Source organism: Aythya fuligula, chromosome 2 (assembly GCF_009819795.1).
Source record: "Aythya fuligula isolate bAytFul2 chromosome 2, bAytFul2.pri, whole genome shotgun sequence".
Taxonomy (NCBI): domain Eukaryota; kingdom Metazoa; phylum Chordata; class Aves; order Anseriformes; family Anatidae; genus Aythya; species Aythya fuligula.
In genome coordinates, this window is record NC_045560.1 from 18,880,307 (window position 1) to 18,901,801 (window position 21,495).

At 40.5% G+C, this 21,495-nt stretch overlaps 1 protein-coding gene across 2 annotated transcripts in view; it reads right to left on the reverse strand.

Annotated features, from left to right (window-relative positions):
* The window catches only part of KIAA1217 (KIAA1217 ortholog), a 372,473-nt gene that overhangs the window by 335,709 nt on the left and 15,269 nt on the right, over nt 1–21,495 (reverse strand). The window contains exon 2 of one of the 2 annotated variants that reach the window (XM_032180898.1): nt 19,892–19,989. The exons of the other annotated variant lie outside the window; for it this stretch is intronic. Coding sequence (XP_032036789.1) covers nt 19,892–19,955 — 64 coding nt within the window. The 5' untranslated portion in view covers nt 19,956–19,989. The remainder of the gene's footprint in view (nt 1–19,891; nt 19,990–21,495) is intronic. 2 annotated transcript variants of the gene reach the window in all.

Below are 21,495 nucleotides of genomic sequence, written 5' to 3' on the forward strand. Positions count from 1 at the left end.
TCCAGAATGGCAAATTGTTTTCTACCAAAGATCTTCAAAACACCAAATTTCACAAAAATTATTCTCATGACCAGTGTACTTTGGGTTTTCTTCCCCTTCATTTACTATTCTAATGTCACTGACCTCATTACTAAACACCTTTTCTCACTCTTGCTATTACCTTTTCAGTTAAATGTCATAGGTCTAATTTTTCACCTTTAGGAAAAGCAACAGAAGTAGAGATATTAAAAACATCTTTATTTTGAAATGGCTACAACTTTTAAAAATTACTCTGATTCAAAAGATAACTTTTTTTTTTTTTTCAGAAGATGTATTTTACAGAAGAATTAAAAAAAAACAACTTATATGTCCTGTAAATCTGTCATTTGTTTAATTTAGCTGTGCCCTGAGGTCTGTATTAAAACAAAGAAGTCGAGTTCATCACAGAATTCTTTCTCAGGTGATTAAAGATTATTAGATTTTAAAACTGGACTTCTCTTTTGTTGAAGATGTTCTTAAGAGTTCATTACCAAGCTTACTTTAGGCAGTTCAGCAAAAGAAGAGTCAGCTCTAGTACTGACTGATAGTTGTATGTGGTGTAGGACGTTCTCAAAACTTTCCATGTTTCTCAGTTTTATTGGATTTTCCCAGGTGATCTTTGTCTATACACTTTCTGTGAAGTGTATTAAATATTGGTAAAATAAGCTAAATCTGTTGGTTTGTTTGTTTAAAAAAAGATAATGAATCCCATGACTGTTAAACTGGTATGCTACCATTCCATCTACCAGTTTGTATGCCTTTTGTTCCTTGTTACTCTAGTAAGAGCATCCCCTAGCAAAGCTCAGCATGTCCTGAAGCAGTACTGAGCCTCTGATATGCCATTCTGACAATAAACAATTGATGTGAGGATGGCACTACCAAATTACATATAAGGGACTCCAAATTCTTGTCCTGTGGTTCCAGCACCTCAACACCTCTGCTTCTTCTGATGCTCTCCTGGTTTGCAGACCAACCCTTTTCCATGTGTGCTGTATGAGAAGAACAGAGACGTTCTGAAAAGTGGTATCACAGAGACTGCAGATTTTCTGGAAAGCTTACCTTCAACGGGAACTCAAATCTGATCCTGAAAAATTAAAACGATACAATTTAGGAGGACCTCAGAATATGAAGAAGAAAAATCTTAGGTAGTGCCTTTTATTCAAAACATTTACAGTCAATACAAAAAAAAAAAGCAAAGAAAATACCAGGATCCTCTGAAATTTAAATAACACACTTCCAAGTTTCCCACACAGCTGTAGAGAAAAATCTAGGAAGAAGCTAGGAATAGCAGAACCCCCTCTATTTGCCACAAGGACGAGAGCAGAGGGCCTTCTGCGATGGAGCTGGATTGCTCTCAAGCAGGGAGTAATGTGACTGCCTCCACAGTTATTTGTATCTGCTGCACCTTCAGAGAATAACAGCACTGCCAATTACAGGGATCATTTTTGAAATGTGAATATGGGTCCCCTGAAAACTGGACGGAGCCCAGTAACTCATTTTGCAGACCTCAAGCTAGTTATTCAGATGCTAATGGTCTTCAGTCACCACAGTCAAGACTGAATTTAAACCAGCACCCTAAGAGAGAATAATACCATTTCTCCACTACCTATCCCATCAGCCATCTAATGCTTCCCAAAGCACTAAGCATTTTCATGTGCAAATATTACTATACCTTCGACTGTTGCTATGCAACACGAGATCTTATATTTCCTAGAAAGATGTGAAGGAAATTGGACTCTTGATCCTTAGCTTAACTACTATTACTCACCGCCATATCTGCTATACACAATTTGGATTAATACTCATTGAGGAAACCAGGTTATAGTCTTCAACAATTTACTTTTAGAATCTGGGCTCAGCTCCAACGTATTTCCCTCCGTTTAATATTTAATTCTTTTTTTTTGAACATGACCTGCCCTGCAATTTAAGAGAAACCATCTGAGTTCCTCATTCAGCTGTATTGCAGTCATTTTGCAGCAGAATTGCTCTCAAAACAGTATCAGGCATGTCTCAGGGATAATCATGTTTTATGGTTATAAAAGTTAGCATTGCTGGAATGCGAGAGGACTAAAAGCAGAGCACACACAAGCCCCTCTCAGACCCGCAGGAGAAGGAATCCCACCCCATAAACAACTTCCCTCCCCCGGCTCCTCAACTTTGGGCCTTCTGGGACAACAAATCACCTTATCAATCAGCATAACTTTTAGAAGTGAAAGCAGGATTTTTTTCTTCCTAGAGCCAATTATTTGCTCCTCTGTAGACACACAGACATTTTTAGCAATACTTCTGGATAATCAGCATTATCAGCCAGATGGTACATTTTTTTGGAGCAAGAGACACGGGCTGTTTGTTTCACCACAAACTGGGGCAATCCATTTTGATAAGAATTTAACTCACAGCTAATACAGATTGTTGGCATCTGTTTTGATACAAATTGATTGCATGGAGAAATCAGTTCAAGACCAGCTCAGAGTAGGGAGACCAGTAGACCTACTGGTGAACTCCTGTGGCTGTGTGTCAGCCTGGAATTTGGCTAACCACAAGTTCTGCGTGTGGCAGCAAAACAAAGCATGTGTTGCACATGTACCCCATCCATGCATTAAAGAAAAGAAAAAAAAAAAAAAAGCAAGAGAGCAGGGAACACTGGGAAGTGCTCTACCATTTTACCTGGGCACACGTACTAACAGCAGGGTCCTTTACAGCATGACATCCAACCAATACTTTTAACACGTTTGCCTCCTACTATCCAAGTTGAGAAGAACTTGGTCAATAATTGCTCAGAAGAATGATAGAGTTTCACATAACAAAACAGTTTTAGTGCAGTAGATTCTTTTAATCCAAAGAAAACCTGCCTGCACATGAGCTAATCAAGACCACTGAAAGTTCCAAGAACAGCACAACATTTGCACTGTATTTACAGCAATTTCCAGAGCAATTTTCAGCAATTTGGTTTGCCTTGTTTCCCATCCATTCCAGAAACGGATTAGGTTTTCTTTACTGTGTTAGAAAGCTTGTAAGTGAACCTATCTTTGGGAAAACATCATTCCAGGATAGAAACTTTGGTAAACTTCAGGCTGCAGACACATTGTGAGAATGTGAACGAAACTATGACCAGATCTCAAAATATTTAGTTTAAGATTTGTCGTTCCCAGGGTGCAGGACTACAAAACCGATGCATGGCTTTTGTGTAATAATACATTTTATACAAGTTCTATTTTCAATTAAGATTACTTTACAGTACCTAGATCATGTATAAGCAGAGTTATAAGTTTAATATGAACTGGGTATTTTCCTGCACATCTCAACTGCTTTCTAACAAAGACTCATCTAGAGTCATAACTGTAAGGAGTAAAAAAAATAAAAAAAATAAAAAAAAAAAGTTATTTTCCCCACCATGTGGAAAAAAACAGTTCCTGTTATGCAGTTTCATCTTATAAAGGTCTTTATTCACTGAAAACTAAAGGAATCGAGTTCCCAAGTCACAAAACAAACACATACAACAACAACTTTATGCTGTTTGTGGATTTTAAACAATGCTTCCAACCCTAAGCATTGAAAAAATTATGACCCCACAAAAAGGTTATTAGAGAAGGAAATTGCAAGTTGTTTTTTCCTTTTTTCATTTTGTTTTTTCACTTGGTCTTAGAAGCTTTCACCCTTTTCATTTCACATCTTCATGTTTTTCTGCAGCAATGACAAGGGCAACGGATTACTGGCATTTGCAGAATGAAGGCTGCATCTCCCACAATCACAGGACTCGGAGATGGAGATGAAGATAGTAACAGAAGGTAGCCAGATAAAATCTCAATAGCTTCCAAAAATCGATCACAGCGTCCCAAGACCCTTGTCACGGGCATTCCCAGCACCCACCTGCAGATGATAATGCACTCCAACACAACCCACAACCCAAAGAAGTCTGCTACTGCTTCATGTAGCCACCTCTCCCGCCATGGGTCCCTCAGACAGAACCAGCTCTTGTTCCAAGTTCAGAGTAATTAGCAGAACAGCAGGGAGACACATGCCCTTTCTGTTGCATTTGGGAACAGCAGAGGAGATCACACACACACACAAATAAATAATAATAATAATAACCACAGGAAAATAGGCTTGCAAATTTTCTTGTTGACTTCACTTGAACAATGCAAAATACAACATAAAACATTAGGAGGCTAAAAACGACCTCCTGCAGACAGTCTGAGTCTTCAGTTCCACTAAAACCAGTGTCTGGCTGAAGCAGCTGTGCCATTCCAGCAGACATATGTCAGCCTAAAGCGAGCCTAGAAAATTCAGTGCTTCTCTCGTCATCTTCACAATTTTTTGTGTGTTTTTTTTTTTTTTTTTTTTTTTTTTAATGTGGAAGTAGGAATTTCATATAGCTTAGGATCTAACTCTTAATGCACAGAGGGCTCCATTCAGAATATTTAAAAGGGACCATTAATAAAACCTTTTGAAACAAAACCAGCAAAAATTGGAGGTGGCATTGCAAAATCATGTCTGTTTGAAACACTATTGAGAGAAAAAAAAAATTAAACCACTATTAACTACCAAAATTATATACTGTGTAACAGCAGGCTACAAAATGTAAACCTACAAAACCTAAAGCACTTCACAACCGAGGAAGCAGCACTGGCTTTACATGGGAGCCATTAGGGCAGGAGCTGGCAGCTCCTACCCAGCACCCAGGGGGCAGAAGAAATCAGTACCTAGTACATGAAGAGATGGTCCCACACACTCACTCCTTACTGGTTGTGCCTGGAAGCCAGTTACTTGGTCCTGCACTCTGAAGAACACTGCAATGAATGTGCTAACATGAAATTTAGCCAGCTCATAGAATTTTAATACACGTGAGATATATTACTTCCTGCATTTGTTAGTTTTAGAGTAAAATAATAGCAAGCTGTTGTTAATAACTTTTGACATCTGATCAAAGCACAACAATTTGGAACCCTCCAAAATCTTTTGAAATATATAACATAACAATGGCAAATAATCCCATCAAAAATGAGAGGCTATGTACAACTCTGACAAGATAGATCTGCAAGTTACAAAGCAAACTGTGTAAGAGGTGGATGGTGAGCTAGGTTTCATTTCAGGAAGCCTTCTGGCAATCTTTCAGCAACTGCAAACAGACAAGGCCCATTTTATTCTGTCTATTTTAGCATTCTTTGAATACCATAGAAGGCCTCTAATGATTTGTGCAACTGGTAATTATTGCATCCTTCTGGTTAGCCTGGAAAATGCCTCCAAAGTGTGCCATATCCTTCTGCAGGGCACAGCTCTAAATCAGACCTCAAAGTCAAGCCCTCAACAAAGCAGCTCAACTATTTCATACAGGTTATGGCCAGAGAGGGCTGCTAAATCATCCAGTTGGATTGCCTGCCTTTCACAAAACATTTCATTTCACCCCCCATCCCATGTGGAACCCCATAGCTCTTTAAGACATGTCAGGAAAAGTTTATTCTGCAGGTCAGGTACCTGTATGGCAAAGATGGAACTGATGCTGTAATGCAATGGAGAACTGGTAAGTTATGGCCAGAGTCCCAGCGGGTAGCTGAAGATACCAGCATGCCTAATTTTAGAGAGAAGGAAATTCCTTCTTACACCTAAATTTTATGACCACATAAGAAACAACACATCTCCCCACAAAACAGGGAGCTCTGTAAAACCTCTAAGCCCTGACTTCCCACAGAGCATCTCCTCTTCTCCTCTGCTTCCAAGGGTAACCTCTTCGGCTTCTGAAAAGGCCAAAAAATAAAAATAAAAATAAAATCAAAAAGAAAGACAAACCAACTCAAATATATTTGGCACCAGCATCTTCGTTGCACTAAATCCTGACTTCTGCAGCTGAATTCACACACATCAGATCCAGTCACAGGCACTGAGCACAGAGCTGGGAGGGATGTGAACACGTTTGTTGAAACACTAGAAATTCTTTCCTTCCATGGAGAGCAGGAAGATGCTCAGAGGCACAGAAGCACATGAAGCTGCTCACTGTCCATGAAAGAAAGGCCACAGCTACAGAGCTTACAGCACTACACTTAGCAGCCCTTGCAGGAAAAGGCCACGGACTGTTAATGCAGAATTTAGCAGCCAAGAACAGAGATATACAGGCTCATTTTAAAAGCATGCATGTCTGATGTTTGTGTGTTATTTATGTCGAAAGTCAATGGAAAACTGCAAGGGAATTAAATATATATATATAAATTACACTTATATTTATTAGGTATATCTATGAAAATGTACAAGCAACTTCTATGGACTCATCTAAAGATTTCTTATGATTTTAAACATGAAAAACCTAAAACATTAAATAAATTTAAACCAAAGGGCACGATTCTTCAGGGACTATATAATGATTATTTTCTGACATTTAATAAGCCCCTTTAAAAATGGGGCTTAAAAACTGAAAGAACCATCTAAAGCCGTGCGTGCAGCTCCCCTTCAGGAAGTTCAGTGGCAATCTGCCCAACTATTTTGTTAACCAAAGTAAACACGCTCTAACTTTCAGACTGTTCTCTCATTCATCTCGCACTTCACGCGGTATTGCAGTGACAACCATGATGTCTGCTGTATGAAGGAGCAATCCAGGCTATTGCCATTAGTAGTATAGGAGAGAAAAAGAAAAAACAAGAAACCTTCCAGCCTCTAAACACTTTTCTTCATTTTCTGCCTTAGGTGCTTTTCAGTACATTGCACATATTCCCCCAAACACTGTTTTCTCCCTTCACTTTCCATCAATAGGCAGACAAGACCATTTAGCCCAATTTGAATACCAGGCTATACAGCATCTTCTTTTCCTCCTTCCAGCTTTTTATTCCCTCTCCTGTTTGTGGGGACTCTTTAACAGAACCCAGGAGTCCCAGCATTTTATTTTCCCTTAATACTGTTAATACTTCTCTCACTCAGCCAGCACTGCCTTTTCCAGTTCCCACATCATGGCAAACACATGGTACTACCATGTACGACTACATATCACTTTATTTTTTGTTATATTATAGCAAAGAATAATACTGTAATGCTTTCTTGCCATCACATTCACAGCTCTCACCTCTGTGCACCTCCTTCATCCTTCCTTCTGAACTGCAGCAGGAAGGTGACAGAAAGGGAACAGCTCCATACAGCAAAAAGAAATGCGCGTACCCAGCACGCTTCTATGATCAACATAATGAATTCTGTTTAAGGACAAGCAGACATTTGCATGAACTTTCATTTTTTCCATGTCCCTCATTTGGGGCTAGCAACAGCAGTCTGTTTTGTTGGGATGCTCACATGCTGGAACAGGAGCTGCAAGCAACTCGCCTCCACGCCTGCCTCTCTGGGCAGTGTTGGAAGAGTCTTGTGGGTCCTGGCCACAGAAACACAAGAGGTTCACGGACATCTGCCACTGCTGTTCTGCAGCCTGGGTGTCATCACAGAGCAATAGGGCCCCACCATCATTGCTGGGAATGGCCACTGGCTGGTTCTAACCAACCATGGGGAAATCTCCACCTCTCCCTCACCTCCACCAGTGCTCAAGGTGACCCAGCTCTGCCCTTCAGACAGAGGGCCTTAATCCTCCCAAATCAAAACACCCATCCTCCTCCCCATTTCTGCATACAGCACTTTGTACCCCCGTCTCGTGGGCTGCTCCAACAGTTAAAGAAATGTTTGGATGCAGGTGGTGGGAGGAATGATAAAACAACAAGCACTGTCTGCCAAAGAAGGAACAGAAGGTTTACCCTACCCACCCGTAAAAGGATGCAGAGGGACACTCAGCTGTGAGCTTTTGGAGCCCATCTACTTTTTGGATAGGAGGTACTTCTGACAATACAACGTCTTTGAAAGAAAAACTAAATTTTTGCTATAGTTTTCTAAGATATTTCAATAACATAAAAGATCTTCTTAGTGTAACTCAGAACCTCTTCTTGTGCTTTACAATTAGTTTTAAATAAAATTGCTTTGAATTTTATGTTGCAGTTAATCAACAACATTTTTGAGATTAACAAAAATTCCCTTTGCTGCCAAAGTACAAAAAAATTATCTGCATGTCAGTGCTCAGAACAAGAATAGTGCAAGTTAAGTACGTAAGAATGAGATCTAAAAAACAAACCCAACACATGCACACACAAAAACAATCACCCTGTCATTCCCAACCAAGTGTAGCCAATTTGTGGCAATTAGCACATTGTGCACAATGCAACTCACGCAGCCTTCCACTGCAGTGCCAGAGAAATTGTGGGTGGCGTTTCGTGCTGGAGCTTATCAGCAGTACTGCCAAGGGATGCTGGAGCATCATCAGACACCTTCTAAAACATGCAGTGGTTTGGCTGCTGTCTCTACCTGCCAGCTGCTTTTCAGTGAGTTGTTATCAAGAGGGAGAACACTTAATCACAGCTCTCCAGCAGATTATATTAAGAGAGAGGGCCGGATGACTTCTGGCAAATTAAAATCAGATGAAGCTATCACCTTTCCCTTCCCTCCCCATGGCACACCACTCCCAAGCTCTGGCCACCACTACTGATAAGGCAGGAGGCATTTTTCCACCCATTAAATCAGCAGACCACTATATTAGGGTAAGCAAAAACAGATATCCCATGCTCAGGGTCATTACTGAAGTGGGATGACCAGTTCTGGGCAGCAACAGCCTCGGTTGTCTAATTTTAATCCATTGCTGTAAGACCACCACAGTTTCTGCTTTCTTTCATTTCAATTTTGCTGGGGCTTAGCCAAGACTGAGCTTCTATCTTTATAAAGCACACAATATATTTAAGATGCAAAATATCCAAGAGGCACCAAGTTCTGAAAATGTTCACCTTGTTATTTATTTAGCATCTAATAATTACTCTTGGATGCACCAAAAACCCCACAACACAGGAAGATCTTAAAGATACTGTGTGTTATGGAGAAATTAAAATGAAAGATGCAGTCCTTCAGTGGCTGTTGTCATCAGACATAATGACTTTACTCATGCCTTTTTGCTGAATTTGAAGAGGTTTCAACTCCTTCTTTAGAGAGGGGGAAAAATACCACTGTGACCTACAACTCATTTTCCTTCAAGAATTTCACAGATGTTTATTACAGCAAATTTGATTTATGAAAGATGCCTGTGAATTCTTGAATTCTGCCTTTTTCCTTCCTTCACTACTCCTATTGCAAGGCTATAAGTCTAACCTTCCCTTCAAACCCTATTTTCCTGCTAATATTTTCAAGAAATTACTGCATCAACAGCCTGACAAAGACACCCCTGAGAGGTGCGAAGGACTAGAGAAAAGGAGCTGGGTTCAAACTCTTTGATAAATTGGTCTGAGTGGGAATACTCCATTAGATGTGTAGAATTGCATAATTCATTTTCTTCTTGAACCTGTTAGTGGATTTTAATAAACAAGTTTTAACAAACACAGCACATTCTCACTGACCACAAAAATACATAAATAAATAAATATAAAATTAAAAAAAAAAAAAAAAAAACAGTGGCTGGCTTTGGTTCATTACCAGGGAAGCCAAAGGAGATGGAGGAAGGTCTTTCAGCCTGGCAAAAGCCAAACTTTTGCTATTATCTTGTCCTCAGCAAAAGCCAACAGGCTTTTGTCACTGTCCTCTTGCTGGCAGGGGACAGTGCCACAGCCATGAGCACCACCAGACGGTTGTAAATCTATCTGTTACTGTGAAGAGCCAACAGATTTCTATGAGAAGTACATGCACAAACATCCTGAAGAGGAGCAAGATTAATTTTAAGTGTCTAAGTATTCAAATAAATGTAATACTTAATAAAACAGAACATAAGAAAAACTGAATACATGTTAATGTGTGCATGTATAAACTCGTGCTTCACTGTGCCTTAACACTGCACATGGAGCACTTCAATTTTTATTGTTTTAAAATATTGTATTTGTATTTTAATACAAAATATTGTATTAAAAATAAATAAAAATAACTTTTAACCGGATTATGAAGTGGTCTGTTTGACTCAAAACAAGGCACTTGGCACTGGGGCACAGGGTTCAGCTAGAAGATGAAATCACTTGAAATTTCAGGGTAGAGAATCCCCTTTGGGATTCTTGGATCCCCTTTGGGGCTTTGCATTCAGATGCAGGAACCACAGGAACAATGGTTAGGACAGGGTCACCTGCTTTCCCAGGCAGTGTCCCAGTGGCCACAACCCAGCTCTGGGAGGAGTGCAATCAGTGATGCCAAATGGGGCACCTTCAGCACAGTCCCACAGACTTCCTGAGGTGAGAAATTGTGGTGCAGATTCTGCCATGAACAAGGCAGAGAACGGATTCGAAACTGGGTCCCTTCACTCTAGCTTCTTACTTATCAAGCTAAGGATAATTTCTGACTTTGACTGTATGGGTCAGTGAAATGTGACAACGTGCATTAAAAGGAATCACTTTTAAAACACATCAATACAATAACCATTTAACAATACCACCAGTCCCTCAGAAGAAAACTCCACACCAATATTTGCATCATTTATTCATATATTCTCATGAGACTAAAAGCTCGTGTACTTTAAAATTCATTTAAAATACAATATTGGACATGCACGAGGATGAAGACTAAGAGTCTGTACCATTTTCACATTCTGGATATAAAGAAAAAAAATTGATGGGCTCTGGAAGAAGCCTCTCTATGCACACAGCAGCGTATGTCAGTGCTCTTCACATCTTCTGCTCTACATCATTTGGCTAAAGAGACAGAAGAGGAAGGTGCAAAGTCACACAGCTTTATTTTTTGCCTTGTGGAATGTTTTAAAACTGTCATTAGCTGATTTTATGAATTAAAAATATTTTTGATAGTCATGTTGCATTCATGCAGGAGAAAGAAAAACACACTAAAAAAAAAACACTGACAGACATAACTGGTAGAAAGGGAGGATGGTTTGCTGAAACCAAGCTACATACTCACAAGTCATACAAAACATTTCTGTTTGGCTTTTCTTCTCTGTGCATGGCAGGTGCTGCCCCTCTGGGCATAAAACTCACCCCGAGGGACAGCAGAAAGCATCCCCCTGCTTTCTGTCTCAGCCAGCAGCTCCTAGCAGCACCTCAAGGCAGCAAGGAGACTCCTGCCCAGGAGACCCCTTGTGACGTCCATGATCTCACTTTTCACGATAATTTTCTCTCTAGTCATTTCCCTGCTTTTTAGGACACAATGAGGTACCAATTTCATAGTTACCAAATCATTTTTCCTCGTATTTCTAACCTATTTTACAAGTATCCTATAGGCTCAAGGCTGAACCTTAATTTTTCTTCGTATAAATGAGGATGCATCTCAGCTAGCTGCTGTATTTTTCAGCTGTGTTTGTCAGGGTTCCCCACATATCATACTATTGAAAAGGCTACTGGCTGTACATGTAGACAATGGAAAAACTCCTGAGAGCATTGCTTGTGTCTGAGAGAAGGTTTGTTGTGATTTTGAGCAGTCAGCCTTCTGTAAAGTGTTTTTAATAGTGTGCTGGGCAGCTCAGGACCAAGTCACCTGCAAGAAGTATAGACAGTCCCCACAACTTTCAACTGCCAGGCATAGGTTATGCTATCTGTGGCAAGCATGCAGCCTACATGGAGTTTTACTTATCCATTGTAGCCAATGAATCTGATGAAGAACAATAAATGACACGGGGACTCCCAGAGAGAATGAGACCCAGATAAAGCCACATGACTACAACTTCATCTAGATAAAGCACACAAAAGAGTAACAGGCAGAAGAACTTCTAGCAAGTATTTTGCTATCATCTAAGCACCTCTAAATGATGGAGAGCTGGCATTATTTATTAATCAGGTTGTTAATTTAAGAACCTTGCTAGACTGCAGCAGTAAGAACGAACACTTATGCATGTGCAAAGCATTAAGTGTGGAGCTTTAGTCTGGAAGAGGTTTCTGTAATGCTAGTCCATGATTCCTGCTGTAGGATTCGATCCATCCTATGCAGAACCACTTATTAGCAACTCTCAGACTGCAGTAAGATGTTCATCAACACCCACTAGGAGACAGCACCTTTCAGAAAAAGAACATAAAAGCTCTTTTCTAGTGAGGCTGCACAGGGAAATGAAATTACAAATTTTGCCTTCTGAAGCTCGCAGTTGTGTGCCATAGAAACAACACTTCCCTTTGCTTGGCCTGCCAGAGCCTCCTCTGCCCAAGGAGGTTCTTGCAGCCACAGCCCTCCAGTTGGACGAGTGGTTCCCAGCACAGTGCTTCCCCTCTTCTCAAAATGCACATTTCTCACCCTGTCTGCCAGAATCCAGATTTGTTTTAGTTACAGGACCATCTGCTTTTTGAAAGGCTCTTTTCTCTTTTTTTTTTTTTTTTTTTTTTTTTTTTTTTTTTTTTTGGATGACAGATGGATGAGGTTCAAATTCTTCTTGTAGCCAGCAATGAATTTTTACAATTCATTGTCTCTGCTGCTTACTGTCTTGCTTTAATTACTTGAAAGGAAGAACTCTCATGGGGGAAGAAGGAGTTTTCCAAATCCATACACTTTTTAAACCAAAATAAGCATATAAAATACATTTCTAACGCTTTAACTAAACAAATAGTCTGGCTCTAGGTTTGTAACCTAGTTCCGTAATCCTGTACTGGCTCAGGTTTCTCTTTCATGTCCCAGAATAAAGAGATGTGGAAGCAGAGGGCCTACTTTAAGGAGCTATCTCCAGTGTTATAGCATCATATTTTTCCCCCTAGAGTCTCACAGTATCATCTGGCTCTTTCAAAGTCTTAGTTCTTGTAGTCTGGTGTTTGCAGAAGCGCCACACTTACTTCTAAAAAGCTCACCATAAAAAAAAAAAAAAAAAAAAAAAAAAAAAAAGCAATAGACTTTTAGCCCTTAACATTTAAGAAATAAAAATTTTAAAAGCTGGTAGACAGATTTATGTTTTTGCTTGAATTCTTTTGTGTTTTAAAACCTTGCTGTTTTTATTTCATATTTAATACCCTTTCTGGAATGACAAGCGTGTAATAGCAAATAAACCTCCAAAATACCACTAAGACATAGTAAAAGAGCCCCCACTAGTGTTGTGCTGCCAAGCTGGCAAACCTTGGACCACAGGCCATAAATCACAGGCCCACGAGCCGCAGGCATCCCACGGCGTACCCCAGCAGGCAGGAGGCATGGGGATGTGCTTCAGGGAGGGTGGTGGGATTTATGGGGCACCACCAACCACGGCTGCCTTGGGTTGGCACCCTGCCTCCAGACCAACACCACCATGCTGCCCACTTACTGCTTCACTTACTGCTCCACGGCCAGGGATTGGGGCATGCAAACCATGCAAAACCAACCATGCAAACAGCCCTCAAACAGGATGCATTAGAGAAATGCTCAGGCAGCAGAGGAGCCCCCAGCTTCTCAACGTAGCAAACCTGAGCTGTGAGCAAAAGAGGGACAAGAGAAGGTTAGGGACAAATAACTGGGCAAAATGCTGGATAATCCTCCAGTTTGTATCTCCAGGTTATGCCACAGACGTGGTCCATCTGTGAAAATATTTTACCGCATGTCACTTTTATATTAATTTCTTAATAATAAATAAATGCTGCTGGCACAGCTGCAGGCACCAGGCTCACCAGTGCGTGTCCCATGCCCCAACTCCCAGCATGCCAGCCTCGCCACTACCAAGGGGCACATCTGTATCTCAAAGCAGGAACAAGCACTACCAACAAATGGAGCCCAAATCAACAACATTCAGAATCTCTGTCCTTTATTCTTCTTTTCACTGTGGAGCCTTTGTAGGCTTCAGTTTGGTTTTCAATGAAGCAACTGTTTCGAGAAAAGGAGAAAAAAGAGACGGAGGAAAGGAGAAAGTCCAAGGGGCGGAGGAGGTCTGAGAGCAGAAATAGAAGTGCAATCCAAGAAAAATCTATCTTTTTTTTTTTTTTTGCTCCGATTGCTTCTTGATTTCCCAGAAAAACCAAAAGCAGCTGTTCTAATTTACTGTTCCCATAGTAGTGTTTAGTGTGCCTTGATCTATTTCCTGATGTGATTCCCATTTTTTCCTCTCATTTACTGATTTGTGATATTTCATTCCTTTTATAATATAGACAGGAAAAAGTGACAGCTGAGCCGTTTTTCATCATGTTAAAAATAATTTTCAGGACAATGTTCCTACTAGCCATGTTCTTCTCCAACAGAGAATCATCTACTCCTCAAAATGAGTACTGCCTAGTTGCTGACCAAGCCTTCTGGAACTACCTGGGTTTAGGTTTATTAAAAACAAAAACAGGAAAAAAAAATCCTAAAAAGATAAAAGCCCATTCTATTTACAGAAATATTTTCTAGCACAGTGATTGTTGATCAATATTCACATCCACTTCTTTGTGTTCTGCAGCTCTGACTACATTTCACACATTCTTTCAAAATCTTTATTAATTTAACAGAGAAAAAGTAGGCCAGAAGGAATTTTGGTATTGAGGGCATTTCTCCTGAAGTCACACAGGATCTGAAGTAGCCATGATTATGCATCACAGGAGTTTGTTTTGTTTGTTTGTTTAAAATTAAAAAAGCAATAAAAATGGTACAGAGAAAAAATATTTGAAAAAAATTAACTGCTGCTTTAACATTTTCCCCATATTATAATTCTCACCGAAGTCCCAACTCCAACTCTTTTTCCTCTTTTGAAAGCTGGTGTACACCAAGTGTTCATTTTAAAAGGAAACACCCACTGAGGTTACCTATACCTGCCTCATTTTGCACTATGTTGTCTGTTCATGACTCGACTCCACTAAATGACCTGAGCACCACTGGCAGTGCTGCATGCTGCTCCTTGTGCCTCACCAGACATTTTAAAGAAAGAAGTTGATAAATAATGTTTTCATGCCCAAAACTCTAAGGCCAAATAATCTCTAGATAACTCAGGAATGGCACAGTACATGGCTGAAACCAGAAGAGAGATGCAATACAGAATCCCAATGATATGCAGAGGTTAAGTGGTGCTACTGACCTCATCTGAGCTGTCAACAGCAATGGGAAATGCATTGGCAGCTTCCTAGCAGGTTCCTGGGCCCTCCTGATAACCAAGAAGCAGCAGGAATATTTCAGCCCCAGAGGAAGGTGAAAGGCTTAGGAGTAAAAACACAAACAAACAGAAAACCCACGGAGATGCTGGTGTTCAGACAAAATTGGGAGGGAGCTTTGAGAGTGAACAAAAAGAGGTTTATCCTTTTGCTAGGGAGAGACATACTGCAGAGGACTGGCTGTACGGAACTGGATGTGTCCTATTTCCCTGAAAATGGCCTTGGGCAAGAGGGGAAAAACACCTCAGTAGAAAACAGCAGAAATGAAGAACTGGTCACAGAGTCAAGTACCTGACATGTGATGTTACATAAAATCAGATCAGCCTGGTGTGGACAGAGGGCTCCTGACATGACAACACACTCTCAGAGATTTCAACCCTGTAGATCCCCAGAAAATGTCAATTGATCATCAATTGACTGGTGGAGAGTGAACAGAGAAAACATTCTCACAGCAATGAGAAACCTCTCTGTCCTGATACAGGGTTCAGCATCCATACCCTGGGACTAAGGGGATGGACTTCAGCTTCAGATGATGGAAAAGTCCTGTATGTTTCCCTAGTCACACTCCCCACTGCTAAAAATGTGTTCTTCAATAGTTCTCAGTGGAAGAATTAGCCATCAGCCCTTTTGAGTTCACAGAGGACCAACATTTTTCCTCTCCTATTCTAGACAAATGTAAACATCGTGCTTGGAGGGAGCAATCAGGTGGTCAGAGTCTGAGATAGCTTGGTAGCTAATAATGAGCAGAGATGAAGAAACCAAACAGTCCCTCAAGACACTACCCCAGCAGAGAACTGGTGGTATTAAAAGACAACGCTCCTTTCTTCCGCAGGGATTCCTGTAAGTCTTTCTGAGAAAAAGAGGATAAATGAACACATCTTGGCAGCTCTTGGCAGGGTGGCACAAATCAAAACCCAGATAGATGAGACTCCTCCCTGCTTCTCAGGCTACTTGTGGTGGGCAGCTTTTATCTAAAGGCACACCTACCTTGAAAATGGATGTAGATTCATTGCCTAAGGAAGAGCTTAATACACAGGGGCTCATCACAAGGCATCAGAGATTTATGGTATTAATATTGCCCAGGTGATTCCCTGTCTGTGGTGAGCGCTGAGCCCAGCCTCTAAGGACAGCAAGAGAGTTAGATGCTCTCTTTATCAGGATTTTGATGGAAGACAGAATTTTTATAGCTTGGGAAGGAGGGAGTGGAACTAATATATCACAGAAGATAAATGTATGCGGCCAATTAAAATAGATATCTAGATGTTCTCACCAAAAAAAACGGTACTAGGGCAGTAGAACTGAGGTTCTAGTAAGTTATAGGATCTGCTCCAACATGGAAAAGGTGAAGAGGAGCATGTGGCCATTTTTTAAGGCTGTGTCCAGCATTTCAGGATCCAGGAGTTTTTAAGAGCTACATCTTGGCATTCCTAATAACACAGAAGAAGGTAAAAAGGGTCATGGTGTACTCATTTGTACAGACCATCTGCCTCTCTCAGGACCTTGCAGTGTTCAGAAGAAGCATTTTGCAGATTTTATTAAAAAATAGGAAGATAGCTGCACAGATAGGGAAATGCGCTCAGTGCCAAGTCCCTTGACTTGCCAGATCTGAGATGAAGTCCAGACTGACCAAGAAAGTATGTTCACATATACATTTTTAATTTTTTCTTAATATTTTTTAAACAAAGTGGAGCTAAAAGATCAGCAAATTGAGCATTTGCTCAGGATGCAGTTTCCTCCCACACAATAGCATCACCTTACGTGAACAACTTCAAAACAAGCATCCCACCACAGGATAGGCCAATTCAGTCATACCAGGAAGAAAGGATGAACAAAAGGAAAGAATAAAAATTAATGAAAAGGAGGAAAGGGATGACAGAAGTGCCATACAACTAGGATTTTCCTTCTTGATTAACCTTTAAAGAAAAGTGAAAGCAGAAGAAACTACACACAGAAACAGATGCACACAAAGAACAAGGAGAGCAAGCAGTCCCTACACCAACACACTGGCAAATGCAAATTCTGTAAAGCAAAAGAGTTCTGACTCATTCAAATGACTGATGGGAACTGAAAATCGTACATTGGGTACTTCTGTTCTCCTTAGACACACGAGCAAAAGAAACGCAGGTTGCAAGTGTCTTATGCATGCTGTCAAGAAAAGCCCATTTCCAAGTAGGGCACTTGTAATACAGACATCTGATGCAAATAGATGTGCAGAGATAAGGACTCAGAAGCAGAACCAGGAACACACGCACTTTCATTTCCTGCAAGAAAAGTAATAGATTTGAAAAGCAAATGTGAAAAAACCTTTCTGAACACACAAATTTGGCAAGTGATGATCATCTAACACAACTAATCAGACACATGTGCTGATTATCCATAGCAGCAATGATAACAACAGTAAATAGCAATAAATAACCACAAGATTCCCTTCAAACTCCTCATCCTCACATGGTTCTCCAAGTACTGGTCTGGGAGCAGTGTAGGGGAGGGAGAGACATAGTAGTGCCAGGGTCATGAAGCTTGAGCTATTCAATGTCCCTTATCCCCAGCTCCCCAGCCACTGCAATGGCTTTATTTCAGCTCCTAAAAACCACTGGACTGGAATGGAGCTGGAGGAAAACTCCATCACAGCACTGGGAATCCAGGAACATAGAGCAAAGGTTGGGAGTGCTGCTACTGCTCCATCCTGCTACATAACCATTTCCATTTTTCTATTAGGTTGCCCAAAATGGTCTATTTTAGTTTGATATTACCAAGCAAGTTTTAACCAAATAACAGTACAAGCAAGAATCAACCTGCAGAGAATGCCAGTGATAGCTGGATGTGAATCAACTGACCTCAAAAAAACTACTGCTGGAAGGTGCTCACAATTAAGAGCACCATTAAAAACAACTAAAAGGCAGATATATATATTTTTTTTAATCTCTGAAAAAAAAAAACAAAAACATATTTTTAAAAAATATTCAAGGTTGGAGTGACACTAACCAGATTTAAAAGGAGAGACACCACTTCAAAGGTTTTCTGTCTCCCAGCTTGAGTTAATAGCGAACCCCTAAATAGCAGGCCACTTGCAAGTCCTAAGCCTACTAAAAAGAATTGTACTTTGGATCAAAGAAGGTGTCTGGCACAGACTCAGATCCTGGCCCTCAGAACTGCAGTCATACCACTACGGTGAATTTAAACCCTATCTATAGGCAGCCAATTTGATGAATGCAAAGCATGAAGAACAGAAACAACTTCAAACAGCTGAGCGAACAGCAGTGGTTTGGCCTCAAAATCCCGGTGACAAGGTAACTCTGTAGTGAGGCCTGAAGGTGAGAAGAACAGGGGGTTGCTGCCACTGCACTGCTTAGAGGCAAGTAGAAGTGCAGTCCCTCCAGGCACACAGAGAGCAACCCTGGTCCTGAACACAATCCCCTGGATACGACACGATCAGAAGTTAAAATGACTGTTACCGAGAAGATGGGAAAAGAAGGGACAACAACTGGTTAACAGCATGACTTTGGAGGGTCATTTCCTAAGAATGAGACTATTTTTCAACATCAGCAGCATCTTTCCCCATTATGTCAGACACTGACAATGGTTGTCAATCACTGCATAATTGAGCTGGTACTTACTAAAGCAAGTACAGTAGTAGACCGAAAACGCAAGTATTTGGCCTCAGGGAATTCAAAGAATCAAAATGCATTCTTGTCAGAGTCTAAATTAAATCCAAAGGGCAACAGTCCATCAGTAATCTGCAAGTTTCCTAAACCAAAGGTCTGAAGAACCAACCCAGCATCAGCCTGTGTTATCTACATAAATCAGGATAATTTCTTCGCAGCTCAGCCTGGCATATTCAGGCTCCAGGCTATCCAAGAGTGCAGCTGGACTGTTCTTAGCTCTATAAAAATAAAAGATAGTATTTCTTTGATTGAGAAATGCATCTCTTTCCTTCCCATATATACAACGAAAGCAAGCCATCAGATACCAATTGGCACTTTAACTGTCCTCACCTCTGACATTTAGCCCAGACAGATAAATTCCTAAAGATTCCCCACAGACCCATGGGGGCTTCTCACTAGGGCTATAAGTAGAAGGATCCAGAAGTCCACAGTTCTGTCTAACAGATGGTAACTATCCATAAACCAACAACCACAGACATAAATATCTAGATTTATTCACAACGATGAGAATCATAAGCAATGTTTGCTGTGGCTCAGCAAGGCTCCCTAGCAAACGTACTGATCTATACACTGATAAAACCACAAAGAATGGCCCAATTCCAATTCAAGGACTGAAAATGACCAAATACCTTTCTTACAGGGTCAAACAGGAGGTTCCAGGTACCCACTACACCTTTATTTTGCAAAAGGAAAATGATTCAACTAGTATATTGTAAAAGAGAGGAATTATTCCAAAAAAGGTAGCATTACCTAAGAAATTTTAGGAACACATGGCAGATGTGATGGGACTCAGGATGCGTGAAGGAAATCAACATTGTTCATGGCAGAGAAGACAATTATTTTCTGGAAATATGTTGCTTTTAAGAGAAGGGAGCAAGAGGACAACCTACCCCAGTGCTTTTCTTTTGTTTTAAAAAATGCCTTGAGGAGGGGGCAGCTCACCATCCTAGTGAACATCTCCAGCTCCTACCAATTCATCCAACCCACAGCCACCTCTCCAGAGGAATACCTCTCAAGCACATTAGAAATAAATGTAAATGCATGTGAAACCATCTTCAGCCAGCAGATCTTTTCCCAACGTACTCTAAGCCAAGAGAGCACAGGAAAATGCACAGAAAGAGGCTGATGAAAACAGTCCACATTACCAGGTCTGCCCCATCTCCCAGGAAGACCTATGCAAACACAAGAGACATGTCCATACCAAGGACAAGGTGGCACACTTACCCAGCTCCCTACAAGGGAGTGCCATGCTCCAGCGGGGTGGCCGGGAACCTCTGCCATGGGGCATGTCGGGGCATCGCAGCACTGTGGCTTCAGAAAACCTAAAACAGGGGAAAAAAAAAAAAAAAAAAAAAAAAAAAAGAATTTGAGAGCCAAAGTGCCAAAGCCCTTTTCGAAACCAGCAGATGCATCCTTCCAGACAGCTGCAGCATTGCCTCAGCTTTAAATGCTGCACGCAACATATCATCAAGGTTGACTAACCAAAAAATTGTTTGTTAAAATGCAATTAAAACTGGAAGTATAAGTAATTTAGCAGCTACACACATCAGAAAACATCACAAGAGTCTCAAAACCAAACATTTCTAACCCCGTAATGGTGTCCTGCAACAGCTGTTAGCAAACAGACGGTCAGACTGTTATAGCATCAGCTGTCCTTCAGTTTTTGGCCACAAGTCTGAGTTAACATATGCCTGAAGAAACAGTGAACTTTTGTCATTTGCAGTAGTATTTTTCATCTTTGCTTTACCAAAATCTATTTCCAAGATTCATCCATTTGCAAGTTACTTCTAGCCATTTCAAATAAGACATTATATCTAAAATCAAAAGGCCAAAATGAATACTGCCTAATGACTGAAAATGTTGGTAACAGTATGAGTTGAACAATTAATTATGTAGTTAATGCAAGTTAGGTTCATGGTGATGGTACCTTGAAAAAACAAGCATTTTCAAGAGTGCACCAAACAATCCGAATCTACCAAAGTCTCAGTTATAACTATGCAATTTGCCCTTTAACTTACATCTGACAATGGTTTAAGTGACATTTCCCATAAGCCATATTCACAAAGTTTTGCAGGTTGATAATCACAGTGTATTTTCTCTCAAAACTTCAAAACAAAAACATTTTTTTAAGAACACTGTTTAGCAGTGGGGAGTCACCAGTTCTGAGCTGGCCACATCTGAAAACCACTGGCTGCATTAGTGAGAATCCAACTATCCAAAGAGAAAGCAAAAGGCAGAAGCCCAGAGGCTCCTTGCTTCTATTTCCCGGCAAGATGGAGCAGCAATGGGAGGACGTATCTGCATTGCCAGACACCCATGCCAGGACACACAAGCGGCATTGTTCAGAACAAGCCCAGACAATCCATTAACCAAAACCACAGGCTCACATCTAGAACTCACAGGGCCGATGTCCTTGAAGGCACATGGGTCAGAAATAGCAGCCAGAGAGATTGCTGGTTTTATTTCTTCCAAATTGAGAATGACAACATTGCTTATTTAAACGTGAATACAGTCCATATAATCACAACTGACAAAATCAAAATCCTTTGCTGCACTTGAAGGAATTAGGTTAATTTTCCACTGCAAGTTTCAGAGAGATTACTGATAAAAAATAAAATAATAATAATAATAATAAAAATCATAGAGAATATTCTTTATACAAAGATTACTCCAGTTTGAAGAATGAACTGTGTTCTTCTCATACAAAACAGAAGAGGCTGAATTGCTTGAACACAAAAGATAACTCAAATTCAACCACAGAGTTGTGCCCAGCAACTCTGTAATAATTGCATGCAGAACATAAACATGCTTTGTTGAGAACTCATAAT